At 47.9% G+C, this 16,075-nt stretch overlaps 1 protein-coding gene and 1 long non-coding RNA gene across 2 annotated transcripts in view; one reads left to right on the top strand and one right to left on the bottom strand.

The window, feature by feature from the left end:
* LOC104874553 overlaps positions 1 to 1,903 on the bottom strand; it is an 18,876-nt gene extending 16,973 nt beyond the window's left edge. Inside the window, exons 1-2 of the long non-coding RNA XR_783773.3 lie at positions 1,640 to 1,903; positions 586 to 732 (exon numbers count right to left, since the gene is read on the bottom strand). This is a non-coding gene — a long non-coding RNA (uncharacterized LOC104874553). The remainder of the gene's footprint in view (positions 1 to 585; positions 733 to 1,639) is intronic.
* On the top strand, positions 1,801 to 16,075 carry Nom1 (nucleolar protein with MIF4G domain 1). The gene is given in 12 exon segments (XM_010641602.3): positions 1,801 to 2,191; positions 2,193 to 2,780; positions 3,045 to 3,172; positions 4,585 to 4,780; positions 7,444 to 7,767; positions 8,930 to 9,040; positions 9,604 to 9,771; positions 10,707 to 10,828; positions 12,413 to 12,545; positions 12,991 to 13,122; positions 14,784 to 14,893; positions 15,667 to 16,075. Coding segments are annotated over 12 exon segments (2,565 nt in total). The 5' UTR covers positions 1,801 to 1,813; the 3' UTR covers positions 15,842 to 16,075.

Below are 16,075 nucleotides of genomic sequence, written 5' to 3'. Positions count from 1 at the left end.
GGCTGCTATGTTGACAGAGGACTCTGAGCTAACCCAGAACATGGTAGGGTAGGAAAGTATGCCAGCAGCTGCTCTGTTGTTGAGTAAAACACACAGAAAACAAAAACTCTAAGATGTGGAACAGTGTATATGATAAAACAGGGAATACCCTGGAGTCTATTTGGAGATCGCTGAAGATATAATGTTACTGTTTCCTGAAGGGAACGAGGCGCATGGCAGCCAGGATAGGACAAACTGGCTCTTTCATTACAACTCTTTCCTACCTTTGCATTCTGTATTCAATGCATACAGCACATTTCCTATTAAAAATTAATTTAAAAATTTACAAGGAACATGGGCCACAGTCAGAATCAAAAAGAAACATAAATTGTCATTAGATATCTGAAATGATGCTTTCAAGAAGAACTAAAGCAGGGCGTGGCATCGCACACCTGTAATCCCAGCACACGGGAGGCTGAGGCAGGAGAATTGCTAAGAGTTCAAGATCAGCCTGGGCTACATAGTGAGTTCCAGGTCAGTCTCAACTACATAGTGAGACCCTGTCTCAAAAAACAAAAAAAAAAAGGAATTAAAATAATGAGTTACCTGTTAGAGCTGACAAGTTGGCAAACATCAAAAAACATCTTTAAAAGACTTGAAGACTGGAGTCTGTATGGAGAGCTGGAAGTTCATAGAGGGCTTCTGAGAAGCTGAAGGGCAGCCTTGGGGGAAACAGACCTGGGAGGATGGAAACTAGACAAAGAAACCAGGAAACAAATTAGATGTGGGCTGCAGTCGTGTCCTAGTACAAACTGACCCATAACAAAGGACCATAAATGGAGTGGCATAAAGCACCAAAAATGTACTGTCTCCAGGTGGCCTAGGGAGGGGAAAGGGAAAAAGCAAAGAAAAGAGAAGGAAGCCAGGCACGGTGGCACTTATCTGTATTCCTAGCAGTTGGGAGGCTGAGGCAGGAGGACTGCCTCGAGTTCAAGGCCAGCCTAGAATCCATTACAAAACTTGACTCAATAAATGGGAAGACAAGGTCTAAAGGTGTAGGGAAGGTGGGATGGGTAGGGGAAGGGTAATAAGGGAAAAGAAAAAATGTGAGAAAATGAAAAGATGGAAATAAAGCGGTTGTAAATGGGGAGGGGAGGAGGGGTGAAAGGAGGGCAGGGACAAGGGGAGAAAATGAGAACCAAGATCTGTCATGTAAAGGTACAAGATCCTAACAATAAATGTAACTGTACTGTATCCCTAAAATGTACCAATAAACTCAATTAAAAAGGAAAAAAAACTTGACTCAATAAATAAACAAAAGGAGGAAAAAAATTTATTGTCTCTATTTGGAGGCCAGAAATTCAAAGTTATGTGGCAGGCTGGTTCCCTGTGGGCCTCACAGACAGAATCGGCGCTCTGCCTCTCGCCTAGCTTTCTGGGCTGGTAGACACTGCACCCCACCTCCACACGCGTGACTGCACTGAGGCTCCCTGACTCAGCCTGCTCACATCGAAACCACACTGTATACACTACATATTGTAGACGGCAGTGTTGCTCATTCTAACAAACAGGGAGATGAGGCTTCAACAGCAGCAGATGCTGCGGGCACACATGCGTGCCGCCGGTGCACACACGTCTGGAGGTACACCCCGATACGCACCTTCCCGAACAGGTCTCCACCTAGGTCGGCAAGGGTCTCATTTTTTCAAGGAACTGTCCACTACTGCTGCCCTCCGACCAGCAGGGAGCGCCACTCGCCCAGCTCTACATAGCCTTGGTGCTCATTCGGAAGTCCCGCCCCATCCGGAAGTTGTGCGCTAGTCCTTCCCCAAAGATGGCGGCATCCGCGAAGTTGGCACACCGTGTCCGCAGGCGTGGGGCCCACCTGAAACTCTGCAGTCGTAGGCCTGGCGGGAAGGGATCTCTGAAGCGGCTCAAGCTGGCCGTGGAGGGGTTCGTACAGGCCACCTCCGAGGGCCAGCCTCCCGGGGGCTTTGAGGGGCGCGGCGCAGCGGTGCGTTCCAGGCCTCTTGGAAAGAAGAGCCGAAAGGAGCTGCGAAGGGAGAAACGGCAGCTGCGGAAGGCGCGCCGCCTGCAGCGGGCGAGGGGGACCGGGGCCGATCAGCGAGGAGGACAGCGCCAGCCCTCCTGTCAGGGCCCAAGAGGCCGAGGCCGCCCAGTACCACAACAAAGTCGAAGTCAAGGGTCCTCTGGCCCCAGCGCCCTCGGCCCACAGTAAGGCCAAGGCTACCCGGACTAAAGGTCCCTCTCTCAAGGCCGAGGCTCGCCCAGGGAAGACCGAACCGTCGGTCACCTCCTTTGCCCGGAAGCGGGCTCTGCTAGCGGCCAACGAGGAGGAGGACCGCGAGATCCGGAAGCTGGAGCGCTGCCTTGGCCTGAACAAGCGCAAAAAAAAGGGCAACGGCAGCTCCGTGCCGTTGAGCTTCACGCGCGACGGGCTGGACTACATCTTGGGGGTCCTGGAGCCCGGGACTGGCGGCAGCGGTCTGTACGTGAGCAGCGGTGAGGAGTACGAAGAGGGAGAGGAGAGCGGTGAAGCCGAAATACCTCCGGATAGCGACGGCGACTCCGAGTGCGAGGAGAACTCGAAGGGGAAAGCGCATCCCACAGAGGATGAGGTCGAAAATGTGGAGGAGGACTCGGATGAGGGTGTGGACCCAGAACTCAGTGAAGAAGTGGAAGGCAGGGCGCGGAAGAGGACAGGGAGGAAGAGGGTCCGTTTTGCAGAAGATGAAGATTTGAAACATAAGAGTTTAGAGGATGAGGACGCATCTCATCAGGTATAATGCAGACAGTCCCAGGTCCTCTGGGAGGTCCTTCCGAATAGTGGGGAGCAGAGCACCGTACAGTGTTGGGGGTGGAGTGGGAACAGGGCCTTCTGGAACCTGCTGAGCTCTCAGTGGGACCCTCATGATGTTAAACAGCAGTGATCAGTAGTTCTACGGCTAGTTCTTGGGATTTTACTATTTAAATGTGCATAAAGCAAGGGCAAAAATGGGATTTGGCCAGGGTCAGTTATTTGCAATTTATTCTCTCTCTTCAAGGAGAGCCTTTGTGAAAGTAGTGAAAAGGATGTCCAGCCTCAGGTGAGGTGTGCCCAGGAGACGGTCAATGTCCACAAGAAGGCAGAACTGGAAAGACTGAAGAAACAGGTCAAAGGCCTCATCAACAGGTAACCTTCCATAGTTCTGTCACTTTAAGAGATATTGTGCTTCTGAAAATACAGACACTGACCCAGAATTACAATACCAGCCACTTTGGGATCCTTTGTGTTCCTGTCCTGATGTGCCCAGACTCATACCTTAATGAGATCACACACAGTTGTTTTGTACTGTGAGTCCCCTCAGTGTCCGAATGCAGCCCTTGGGCTCACATGGTTATTGTGAGGATTGCAGAGGTAGGCGCAGGGCTTCTGAGTCACACCAGGAACAGTAGGAGAGGTCCTGGCCAAAGTCCAGACTCACTGATGGGGAATGTGGTCTTCCATCCCGCTGGTCACTACTCATGTGCCTGCATTTCTTATTGTCCAGAAGTTTGATTGGAAGCTGCTTGGACACAACCTCATGCCCCAACACCCTTCTGCAGTTCTTCCATTACCCTCCCTCAGAATCCCACCCCCATTCCCCTTTCTTGAGCCCTGTAAAGGTGACCTCTACCCTGACTTCCAGCACCTTACCTTGTTTTCCTAAGTTTCAAGTATGTATTGCTTTTTTGTTATTTAACTTACTCAGAAATAATTCCAGGTTCACACTGAGGACCTGCATGTCACCACCTGGATCCCCCAGTTAGTAACATTTTCTGTGGCTAGAATACAATTAAAAACAGTGGGGAGATGACACACAACCCCTGGAACTTGTTCTGGTTTTGGGTTGTGTGTGTGTGCGTTTGTGTGCATGCATGCGCATGTGTATGTAAAATCCTGTGCAGTTTTATCACATGAAGATTTGTATAGAATTGTTCTATCCCGACCAAGCTCTTGTACTACTCCTTTATGTTTCACTCACCCCTTTTCCCCTTGAGTTGTTTTTTACTTCTTTATAATTAAAACCCAAATGTACTTTTCGTGGAGTATGCTGGAATTTTATCACATAGTGGTGCGCTGTTTATAGAGGATTGGTTCAGTATAAGCACGAGTATACCGTGAGTTGTCTTTCTCAGTCTGCTCATCCTCTCCTACAGATGAGCTCAGTGTAGGAAGCCAGGATGTTTGTGCCACTCAAAACATGGGGAAATTAGCATTTTTCCAAGCAGCTCTACTTAAGGATGGTCCTTACCTTGGGGTAGCAGATCAGGGTACCTGGAGGGTGTCCTCATGTAAGTTCTTGCAGACTTACTGAGAATCCAGTGTGTGCTTTGCTGGCTGAATGTCAGCTGAAGACAGGTATTTTTGAAATTGCAGAGTATTAAGTGGTGATGGGCATTGTACACTGAGTTATTGTGGCAAGGTAAGAGTTTTTCCTAGGTCAGAAGTACATAAAAGTAGGGTATGTTGATGGTATTAATAAGTTCTCAGTTTTTAGTTGAACTAGAAAATGGTCCCTAGTGTGAAGCACTGTTGCTCTCCATGTTCACACCCCTCCACAGGCTAAGTGAGCCCAACATGGCATTCATAAGTGGGCAGCTGGAGGAACTATACATGGCCCACAGCAGGAAGGACATGAGCGATACGCTGACTGCCACCCTCATGGATGCCTGTGTTACCTCCTCAGCCATGCCCAGCCGGCTGATGATGGAGCACATCCTCCTGGTCAGCATTCTGCACCAAACAGTCGGAATCGAGGTACTGGCGCATCTCAGGGCTCAAGGGTGTCACTTAGCACTTGTGACAGGTATAGAGAAGGGGCCAGCCCACAGTCTGCCCTCACTGTCACTCAGACATTCATTCACCTGCTTCTCGTAAGGAAGGAAATGCTCCTGCTCAGATTCTGCTCTTCCTCCCCTTTCCTGGCCAGCTTTTCCCTCCACTGCAGATTTAGCTGATGTTCTAGTCCTCTGAACCCTGTTTTTCTTTTCTAATAGTGGTCTCATTGTGGTAATATTTGGAAAGATGTGAGGCTATAAGACTTGCAGACAAGGAAACGGGGCAGGAGGCGGGCACTCTAGACCCATGGTTTCTGGGCATAAGACTACCCAGTATCTCCTGATCTGTGGTGGAAAACCTGCACCAGCCACTGTGGGACTCGCTCTTTTGGAGTGATTTTTTTTTTTTATTCAAAGGTCCATATTGTTTTTCCCACATGAACACGAGTTCATTTTCTGGCCATTACCGAGCATAATGGAAGACTGGACAGATTTCCCGTTGCCTGTGATTGCTGTAATTCAATGCTGTGTGTGGCCGGTTTAGTACATCCCCATCCTCTTAGATCACACTTCAGTGACTTAATAATGAACATGATTTTAGTATAGACAGTATTTTAATGAATTATGGAAAAGTCATAGACCCTGACTGTCCGCAGCACATCAGGAATTTACTTGATTTGAAAACATGAGATTATTGGTCCTCTTTCTCATTTAGACCTTTGCTAATAGCACGAAGGACAATGAGATGTCTTGTTCCGAGAGGAAGTCATTACAGTACTTAGCTAATGACATCCACTAAAACTTCTGCCAGGTATGACAAGCTCTCAGGATGCTGGTTCCATTAAACTTGTTTCAATGCTATACTGAGAAAAATCCCTCATAGGAGTTCACGAAGGGAAAATGTGCTAACGGTCACAGTAGCAGCTGCTGAATTGGTTTTATAAGTCACTAAATGTATCTATGTAAATTTATGTTAGTGTTCTCACATCAATTAATGTACATGCTTAAGTTTTAGCTGTGTGACTTTTATTCATATTTTTAGTGTACATTTTGGCATAAATCTGTGTGTTGAAAATGCCTGGTGGGGGCAGTTGCCTGTAAGCTGGGGACGTAACTCAATGGTAGAGCATTTGCTTGGCATGCATGAGATCCTGTGTTCAACCTTCAGCACCCCTAAAAGTCTTTGTGTCTTTCTGTCTGTCTATCTTGTGCCTGAAATTTTCTTGCTATGATAGTCGTACTAGGAGTTAAGAGTCTTCAGGTTTATATTAAGTGAAGGGGCTTGAATTGGGAATTTAAGGTTAAGTTTAGTTGGCCCGTAAATAATAGTGTGTCCAGACTATGGGAGCAGGCTTCAGGAAGTCAGCTGTCTCTGCTGATCTGTTGCCTTTTTCTGAATTCTTCTGCTGTTAGTTTTTGCAACCTAGCAATGCTGGCTGCCTGTCCTTGTTGTGCCCCAACCTGCCTGGCAGAGCTCACCCTCCCAAAGCACCCACCACTGCTTATGGCTTTGCACCCATGTTACCTGATGTCCCTTGGTCCAATAAGAGTTCAACAGGTTTTATCCAGCCCCTCTCACCTGCTTCTCCCTGGGTATTTTCTGGTTGCCCAGACCACCAAACACCTGGGAAACAGGGCCATTTATCTTTCATATGCAGCGACAAGCCACACCCTACCAATCTGCTTGGTGTCACGCTGCTATCCAAATTCTTTATCCCCAGTCCACTGTAGCTGCTTATTCAAGCTGTTGTCTCCCAGCTGGACTGAAAACGTCACATCAGCGACCCTGTTGCAGTCTCCTCCCTCCAGTGTCAATTTGAGCTGAGATTAGAGAGAAAATGGTGACATAACAGTTACACCAGCAGAACTGATAATTACCATTTCTGCTTTTGAGTTTCATTGACTCCATTTTGAGAGTGAAAAGAGATGGTCGTGGACCTGCCGAGGACCACCTGCTTCAGAAGATCCTACCCCAGTGCGCACATGGGCAGTGGAACAGGATGTGCCAGAGCGGCACAAAGGCAACACCACAATGACCTTGCCTGGCTTTCTGAGGCCCATTCCAGGTCCTGGCCTGCTCCTGTCCCCTCAGCCACATCCTGGCTTACCTACCAGTCCCCTGAGGGGCATGTGTGTGGCAGGGTGCGGACCCCCTGTGTGAAGTTGAGAGCTCATGTGCCATGCTTCTGACCTCAGGGATGAAGTACCTGCCTGTTTGGAGTCTGGGATGCCACTCAATGTGTTGTCATTTTTGAACTTTGGATGTTACTTATATCACTTCCTTATAAGAACTAACTTGGAGGGAAAATCTGGAAAAAGGCTTCTGAGAAATGAGTGGTGTTAGGTATAGAGCATTTTAGAGATATGGATATGTTTTTCACAACATTTAAAAAAATTTTTTTTTTTTAAGTTTATTTTTCCAAGCAACCACAATGGCTGCTGGCCAAAAAAGTAGTGTTGTCATCTGTAATTGTTATAAATCATGCTGGAGTTGCTGCAGGCTGTGCCTCCTAGGAGCATCTGTCTTGCCCCATCTAGTGCACATCCTGCCTCATGTACAGGTTTCATGTTACTTTAGAAGTGCTGAGTTTGAAGCAGAAGTCCCAGTGACAGTGTGATGATGCACCTCTCTTGCCCATTCAGGTTGGCGCATGCTTCCTGGAAGCCGTGGTGAGGAGGTTTGATGATGCCTATCACAGGGGAGGCGAGGGGAAGGAGAGTGACAACCTGATCACCATTGTTGCCCACTTGTACAACTTCCACGTAGTCCAGTCACTCCTCATCTTTGACGTTTTAAAGAAGCTGATAGGAACTTTCACAGAAAAAGACATCGAGCTGATTCTGTTGATGCTGAAGAACGTAGGCTTCTCATTGAGAAAAGACGATGCTTCGTCACTTAAGGAATTGATCACCGAGGCCCAGGCCAAAGCCAGCACTGCAGGCAGCATGTTTCAGGACCGGACCAGGGTATGAGAGTCACTTGACACAGACTCGCCAGAGCTTAAAAAAATAAGTGTGTAGGGTAAATACTACTCTTTTACTTCCTCACAATTCTGGGCCTCCTTGGACCTTACCCAGCCTTAGCTACTTCTGTGGTTTTACTTTTTTTGTGGTGGTAGAACAGGGATTGAACCTAGGCAGTGCTGATCTACATCTCCATCCCTCTTTGTATTTTATTTTGAGATAGTCTTATTCTGTGCTCAAGCTTTTGGCCTTCCATCTTTGGCCTCCAAAGTATTACAAGTGTGTGCCACCACCCCCAGCTGCAGTTCATCTTTAATCTCTCAGCTCACCTTGTTTATTTATAAGAACCCCAATCAATATTTCATGAATTTTTATTAATTTATTTGTTTTTAGGTTTTTTTGAGGCACAGCCTCAGTGTATAGTCCAAGCTGGACTCAACTTGTTTCAGTCTTCCTGCCTCAGCCTCCCAAGTGCTAGGATTACAGGCATGGACCACCATGCCCAGTAGTAATTTTGTGAATTTAAAAGTCAGCCTACTTAACATTATTCAGGAAATGCTCTTATGGAGGCCCTGGGGCCTACCTGGGTATCAGCCTCTGGCTTTTCCCAGATGTGTGGCTTTGCCCCTGGAAAGCAGCAGAGCCTGCATCTTTTCAGCCTTAGTTTGTCCACCTATAAAATAGGTTCCCTCAGCTTTGACCTTGTTTGCTGTTCTGAGGATGAGGTATGTTCGTACCTAAGGGGCCCCAAGGGAAGGCAGGGTACAGCTTGTTTAGGACAAGGACAGGTGGGGAGGGGGACATGGGTGGGGAGTGGGTACATGCTTATCCTGGGGCAGGAGATTATCCTGAGCACCTAGAGGATTCCACTGGTGCCACTCCCTTTTCGTGGCATTTCTGCTGCTATGTGGACTGGGGAGGGAGGAGTGTCACAGGAGTCCAAAGTGACCTGGCTTAGTGGGAAGCAGGCTGAAGGAAGGGAAAGGCCAGGTCCCCCTTAAGGTGGACAGGAGGATGTGCAAGGACTGTGCAGATCTGGAAAGACATCGAACTCTGCTTTTGAAATAGTAAATCAAAGTACCTGGACGTCTACAAGTTGAGTGATCAGCTGCATAGATAATTTGGGATGACCGGGTTTTGTTTTTCCTTTTTTTTTTTTTTTAAGATTCGGTTTATGCTGGAGATAATGCTGGCATTAAAGAACAATGACATGCGCAAGATCCCAGGCTATGACCCAGAGCCAGTGGAGAGGCTGAGGAAGCTGCAGAGGGCACTGGTCAGTGTTTGCCCGCTGTGGTCTGTCTTGAGTCTCTGTGTCATGTGGGCATGCTGAGAAAATGAGGGAACAACAGCATCTGCAGGGTGGGGCTGTGTCCTGTGTGCAGAAGTCGGGTGGGAGCTGTGGGTTTTCCTTGGTGGGGTCTGGGTCTGGCTACCCACCTGCACTGGAGCATGGTAAGGGTTGCTGGACACAGGTGGTGCATTAGGTCCCCTGGAGGCTCCTTGAGCAGCCAGGCCCCACCTGAGCCCAGGAGGCCAGCAGGGTGGGGCTTATCAGGCCTTTGTCATGTGGCATCAGTTCTGGCAGAGCTCTATTCCCAAGACCATGGTATCTGTCAGGTTCTTTCATGACATCTTTCAGTGGACATGCATTTGTCCCCCACATGGACAAAATGCGGGGTTCTTCCTGCTTGCTCTGGCATTGTCCCAGGCAGGCCAGCAGTCCTAGGACCACAGCATCCTCATACTCCAGAAAAATGCTATCATCAACACTGGGACATGCAGAGGGCAAACAGAATGTGGCTGGGGGAAGCTCTCACCTGGGCTTTACTTCACCAGGTGCGCAATGCCAGCTCTGGCTCTGAGACTCAGCTCCGCATCTCCTGGGAGGGCATCCTGAATGCTGAGCAGACCGGTCGTTGGTGGATCATGGGGTCCGCATGGAGTGGGGTCCCGATGATTGACAACAGTCATCATGCAGCCCCACAGAGGCCACTTGCGGGAACGGTACAGTTTGGGCTGCCTCATCTGTGTCCAGCTCTCCCTGGGGGAGCTCTGTGTTGCTCCTGCATGAGTATAGATCTGAAAGGCTTTGTGGAAATGGCTGGTGCTTAGTAAGACACAATTTAAAGCAGGTTCAGGGGTGCCTACATGTAGTCCAAGACTCCAGGGGCTAAGGCAGAAGTCACTTGAGCCCAGGAGTTCAAAGCCACCCTGGGTGATATACTGAGGCCCCATCTTAAAACAAAACAAAGAAGATACTGTTTGTTCAGCTTTTTTTTCTCCTTAAAGAGTTTGTTTGTTTTTTGATACCAGGGATCTAACTCAGGACCTAGTGCTTGGCACCACTGAGCTAAATCCCTGGTCCTGTTTGTTTTTGAAACAGGGTCTTGCTTTGTATTCCATGCTGACCTTGAACTCACTGTGTAGCCTAGGCTGGCCTCAATCATGCAGCGTAGTGATGCTCCTGCCTCTACCTCCACCTCCGGAGTGCTAGGATTACAGGCATTTGCCACTACACCCAGCACCTTAAAGAATTCTTTAAGGTCCCAAAACACGTGGTACAAAGATCTCGGAGTGCAGTGAAAGTCGAGTGTTCATCTCCAAAAGGCCCATTCCTGAGACAGGATGTGTGTTGCCCAGGAGACGTGGGTTCCAGTCCATTAGTTGATACCCACACATGGCCCAGATGTCCTCCTCTTCCCCTCATGGCCTGTACCTGGTCAACCTTGGTGGGTCTAGCTCCCCATGTCTAGTCATCCCTTAGCTGAACCTCACCTCTGAACCACCCTCCCACGCAATCTCCGGCCCAGCTCTCTCTTCTCCTGGGCTCTTCTCGGCTGTGTTTCCCTAGTGTGGGGCTGTTCACAGGGCCAGGCCCAGCGTGGTGCTCCTCTGGAAACAGCTATCCAGACTTCACAGGTCCTACACTTTCCTCCCAGGTGAGTGCAAAGATTCTGGAGCTTGCCCGGAAGCAGAGAATGAACACAGACGTTAGGAGGAACATATTCTGCACAGTGATGACCAGTGAGGATTTTCTGGATGCCTTTGAAAAACTGCTCAAGTAAGCATTTGTGTGAACATCTCCACCTGCTAAAAATCAGGTGTTATTTGGTGTGTGTGTTTGGATGACTGGTTAACAAGGGCTTTTCCTGGTCTGTCCCTGGGGGGCCATGTGTCCCTGCTGAGCCCCTGATAGGTCCCCAGCACTGTACACACAGTACCAAGATTTGAGGGCTCAGTCACTAGGTACTACTTCAGTGGCTGATGATTATCTAGAGATGCTTGGAGATGTAGAAACCTTCATAGTAAAAGTAGCATTCTGATTTTTTTTCTTTTTCAGTGTTATTGGGGATTGAGCCCCAGACCTTCCCATTTAGCTATCTCCCAACCCTTTCATACTTTTTGAGGTTCTTATTAAAGTCACTAAGCTCTCTAGGCTGAACTTGAACTTGTGATCCTCCTCCTCTCCTTGGCCTCCCCAAATGCTAGGATTACAGGTGAGCATCCCCCATGTCTGGTGTTCTTTCTGAAACTTAAAACATCAAAGTATTGGTTTTATAGTTTTGATAAATTTTTAGATACCTGCTTACTTCTACAAAATACTTCTAAACACTGTGATGTCATTTTCCTTTATGTGCTTCAGACTCAGAAGGAAATATGAGGAAAACAGTTTATATTGGGATTCAGGTAAGGGAGAGTGGGGTCTTCCAAGCTAGAGGACCTTACTGGCTGGAAGCCCCAAGTCCTCTGACAGTACCTGGCTGTTTGCCAATGCTCCTGGGTCCTGATGTGCCCACCTCCATGTGGCTGTACTTCAGGGAGTGTGGATATGCCCAGCATGTGTTTTAGGAAGTCCTTTCACTGTTACTCAGGAGCCACAGGCAGGAAGATCACCATGCGTTCAAGACCAGCCTGAACTGCATAGCGAGACCCTGTCTCAAAAAAACAAAAGCAAAACCTGATGTCTATTAACATTGCCCCCCCATTTTTATTCATCATGATCTTCAGATGAGCTGGGATGTAGCTCAGTGGTAATGAGCTTACTTAGTATCGGCGTGAAGCCCTGGCTTCCATCTGTAGCACATACACACAGAGAGCAGAGTTGTTTATAATCCCCAGAAACTGTACGTATCCCTCATGGCCTAACTTGGGAAGAACAAAGAAGCCAGTGGGTTGGGGGGGTCACATTGTGCAGTATAGGAGAAAAGACCAGGACCCTCGGGCATGGGTGATTGCCTTATGGCTGTTTGTGTGATGTTCTGGCAGCGGTGGAGCTAGAAGGACAAGATAGACAGCATTCTGGGGGAATGCTAGCTGAAGAGGGGCATGGGTTTGGTGCAATGGAACTTTATTTCTATTGTGATGATGGCTCCTGATGCTGTTGTTTTCTCTATAAGAACTGCCTCAGCCAGAACCTGAATTTAGGGTGCACATGGTTGAGTCCTGCTAATGGACTCCAGTCATATATGCTTTCATGGCTCGCATAGAGCTTGTGGGTCATATTGTGCCCTCCAACATTTTGCCATGTTGGAAAAAATCCTACCAGGCCAGTTGGAGTCAGGGCTGTGGCCCTGTCTGTGGCTGCCACCACCTCCCTTTAAGGCCTCTGAGAGATTTCACTTGTGCTGGCTGCTCCTGTGTGCAGGCTCGGACTAAAGGACCAGCAGGAACGAGAGATCATCCACGTGCTCATGGACTGCTGCCTACAGGAGAAAACCTACAACCCTTTCTATGCCTTCTTGGCCAGCAAGTTCTGCGGATATGAGAGGCGATTCCAGGTAACCTGTGCCCTGCTCATGGCCTTAACACCAATGTCCTGACCACAGGGAGTGGTCCCAAGTGGTAGCCAGGTCCACCTTCATGGAGGGGTGGAGATAGTGAAGGTCGTCACCTTGTTCTGTCACAGAAGTGTGCAGTGTCATGGCCAGGTAAAGTGGACGTTTCTAGCACTGTTAACACCAACTCCTGCAGAGACAGCCTTTCTCTGGGTGCTTTGTGGTAACTTAATTAGAAGGGGGAGGCAGCAGGAGGACGATGTTGGTGGAGCTATTTCCAGTCCTGTCTAGAGGAGAGGACAGGGGGGTTCCTTTCCCTAAAAGTTGTGATTTTTAGGATATTAGAAATAAGTGAATAAGAAGTAGAGTACTTGTAGATTACATTCTTAATGGTTTATTCTAATCTTATTGCGCTTTAACTTTGTTCTTCTTTTTAACTGGTTATTAGATGACTTTCCAATTCAGCATTTGGGACAAATTTCGGGACTTAGAAAATTTGCCAGCCACCAATTTCTTGAATTTGGTTCACTTGGTGGCACACTTACTGAAGACAAAGTCTCTTCCACTTTCCATTTTAAAGGTTTGTATGATGCATGAAATTATTTAAAGCAATGAAATGTTAATATAATTGTTTATATTTGACATTTTGACAAATGCATTTCCTGAGGTTCTGAAAACTTTTTAATGTCAGCCATTGTAGAAATATCCAAAGTAACACATGGGGCTGGGCGTGGTGGCACACGCCTGTAATCCCAGCACTCAGGAGCCTGAGGCAGAAGGATTGCTGTGAGTTCGAGACCAGCCTGGACTACGTAGTGAGTTCCAGGTCAATCTCAACTACATAGCGAGACCCTGTCTCAAGAAAAAGAAAAAGAAAAAGTAACACATGGAATGAATTTACCTTGTGAAGGCCAGTGATGGCTTCTACTGATCTAAGTGAATGTGCTTTGGGTTGAGGCCGGTGTGCTGTCCCTCATCAGAGTCTTGGTTGCATCACTCAGGGTAGGGAACAGAGTGAAGCAGGATTATTGGGATGTGTTGCTGGGTTCTCAGAGTAGAGTGTTTTAAAATGATCTCCCCATCCGTCACTGTGTTTTGAGACTTCGGAGCCAGGAACTGCAGATACCCAGGTGTCCCCTTGAGGGTATGGTGGAATTGTGAGACAGTTGTGGGCTTGAGGCAGCCAGTCCATCCTGGGAAATCTGAGGGTCAGGGGTGAGTGGCAGAGACGGGTGGCTTTGACCTGCAGGGCAGCGTGCTTGGTGGCCATAGATGTGGCCCTACACTTTCACACCTCATCAGAGCATCTTCTCAGAAGCTCCTCAAATCTTTTCATGTTTGCTGGGCTTAGGGTCCTGCGTGTGGAAAATAGGGATGCTTAGTCTTCATGAGCATGAAAAATATATTGTCCTCTCGTCGTTGGACTAAGTCGTACCTTCCGCTCACTCGTGTGCGGAGCTCAGTATGGAATGGGCCATGCCACCACCCCAGGTGATGGGAACCATGCAGAGGGAGCTCACTTGGGGTGACACGTCTGGAGACGCCCTTGGCTCTGCTGCATACATGCCCCCCCCCCCCAGTATTTAATCCTGAGTGTCTTCTCACTCCTGGGAGGGCCTTCCTCTGTTTTTGTTTGTGTTTTTTTGAGACAGAATCTCACTTTATAGTGCAGGCTGGCCTCAAACTCAGGACAATCCTCCTGCCCCAGCTCCTGAGTGCTGGAATTATAGATGTGCACCACCACACTGGACTAAAATTAGCTATGTTGATGCCTGTAGTTTCTCTGATTTTATCACTTTGGTGTGGAATTCACTGGGTGGTAAGTGTAGGACATTGATCTGTCCCACTGCTGAATGTCAAGTTAACTCTGGGTTTAGCTTTCTAGGAGAGGTTTGTATGTATGACTCAGTCTCTCCTGTGTCTGGGGGTAGGGAGCCGTACCAATGGGTTAGTTACTTCCGGGAAAGGAGAGGCTGTGTGTTTCAGGCCCTGGCTGTCAGGCTGTGTCCTGGGAATGTGGCTCAGGCTGCTGAGGACCAGTGCCTGTCATGGAGGGGGCTCTTGTGGTACTGCTTACTGCCCACAGCTGTGTGTGTGTGATTTTTTTTAGCTGTTCATTTTTAACAGTGGGAATAGAGGAATAGGGCAGATCAAAGTGTTACCCCTGCTTCCTACACTCACAGATCATTGGAAGAGTTGGGTACATCAATGTGGCTTTATTTTCTGTCTCCTGATGACTAGGTGGTTGAATTCAGTGAATTGGACAAACCCAGAGTCCACTTTTTACGAAAAGTGTTAACTATGCTGCTAATGGAAACAGAAGTTGAAGACTTGAGTCTAATTTTTTCAAGGTATGTACCCAGCTTGTTTTCTTTCTTTTTTTTTTTTTTTTTTTTTTTTTGGTACCGGGTATCGAACTTGGGTCTTTGTGCTTGCCAGGCAGGCGGCAGAACCACTGAGCTAAATCTCCGCTCTACCCAGCTTGTTTTCATCATATAGTAAAGGGAAGATAAGACTATTTACTCCTGGTGATTTGTTAAAGCAGTTCCGCACTTTATGTATAGCTTAGTCATTTCAGACTTAACTATAAGCTCATATCTTAAGCATTAAATTTAAGAACCATAAAACTTGCCTGAGCAAACTAGCAGTGATTTGTAATGGTATTTTAAGGTTTTGCAATGTTGGGGCTTGAACCCAGGACCTCATGAATGGGAGGCGGACACTTCTACCACTGAGCCATGTCCTCAACCCTTAAGAAGGTCTTAATTGAGGATTCTACTTCAAAAAGAAACTGGATGTGAATGTGATGGCACATACCTGTTGTCCCAGCTGTTCAGGAGCCTGAGGCAGGATGATGGTTCAAGCCCAGGAGTTTGACGCCATCCTGAGCAACATAACAAGACCCTGCCTTTAAAAAAAAGGTTTGAAAGGAAACTGGGGTTTGAGTGAGAGTGCAGCTCAGTGGTAAAGTGCTTGTCCTAGCCTGGCCCAGGCATTGGGTTTGATCCTAAGCACCCAAAGAACAAATGAGTAAAGTAAACTGGCTTACTCCTCATTGCTCACAGCATGTGTGAGCTCAGGAGCCTGTCCTAGCCCTGATGTCATCTGTGTATTTCCCTTGCAGGGTGTCTGACAACCCAAAGCTGAGTGTGCTGCGGGAGGGCCTGAAGCTCTTCATCAGCCACTTCCTACTGAGGCACGTGCAGGCCCAGCGGAGTCCCGAGGAGGCTAACGTGCTGAGAGAGAGGGCCGGGCTCGCCAGCAAGGCCCTGCAGGGCAGGGCTGCACTTCGGATGTAATGGGAAGCCAGGAGTGTGGTGAAGTTATGTTGTGGTCCATGGCCTTAGGTATCATTGTTGAGGTCACTTTTTGATCCAAGGTTGGTTTGTATTTCGGTCATATTCAGATAGCTAAGTGCATTGATTGGGGGGTGGGGGCAGGGACCAGGCAGGTTTCTCTCATAGCAAGACTTGATAGGTAATCTTAATTTATTTTTATATTTGGTAGTACTAGAGATTGAACCTTTCTTTTTT

The sequence above is a fragment of the Fukomys damarensis genome, unplaced genomic scaffold, assembly GCF_012274545.1.
Source record: "Fukomys damarensis isolate Sample0158 unplaced genomic scaffold, DMR_v1.0_HiC HiC_scaffold_16, whole genome shotgun sequence".
NCBI lineage: Eukaryota > Metazoa > Chordata > Mammalia > Rodentia > Bathyergidae > Fukomys > Fukomys damarensis.
This window is presented reverse-complemented; position numbering and strand designations above follow the sequence as displayed.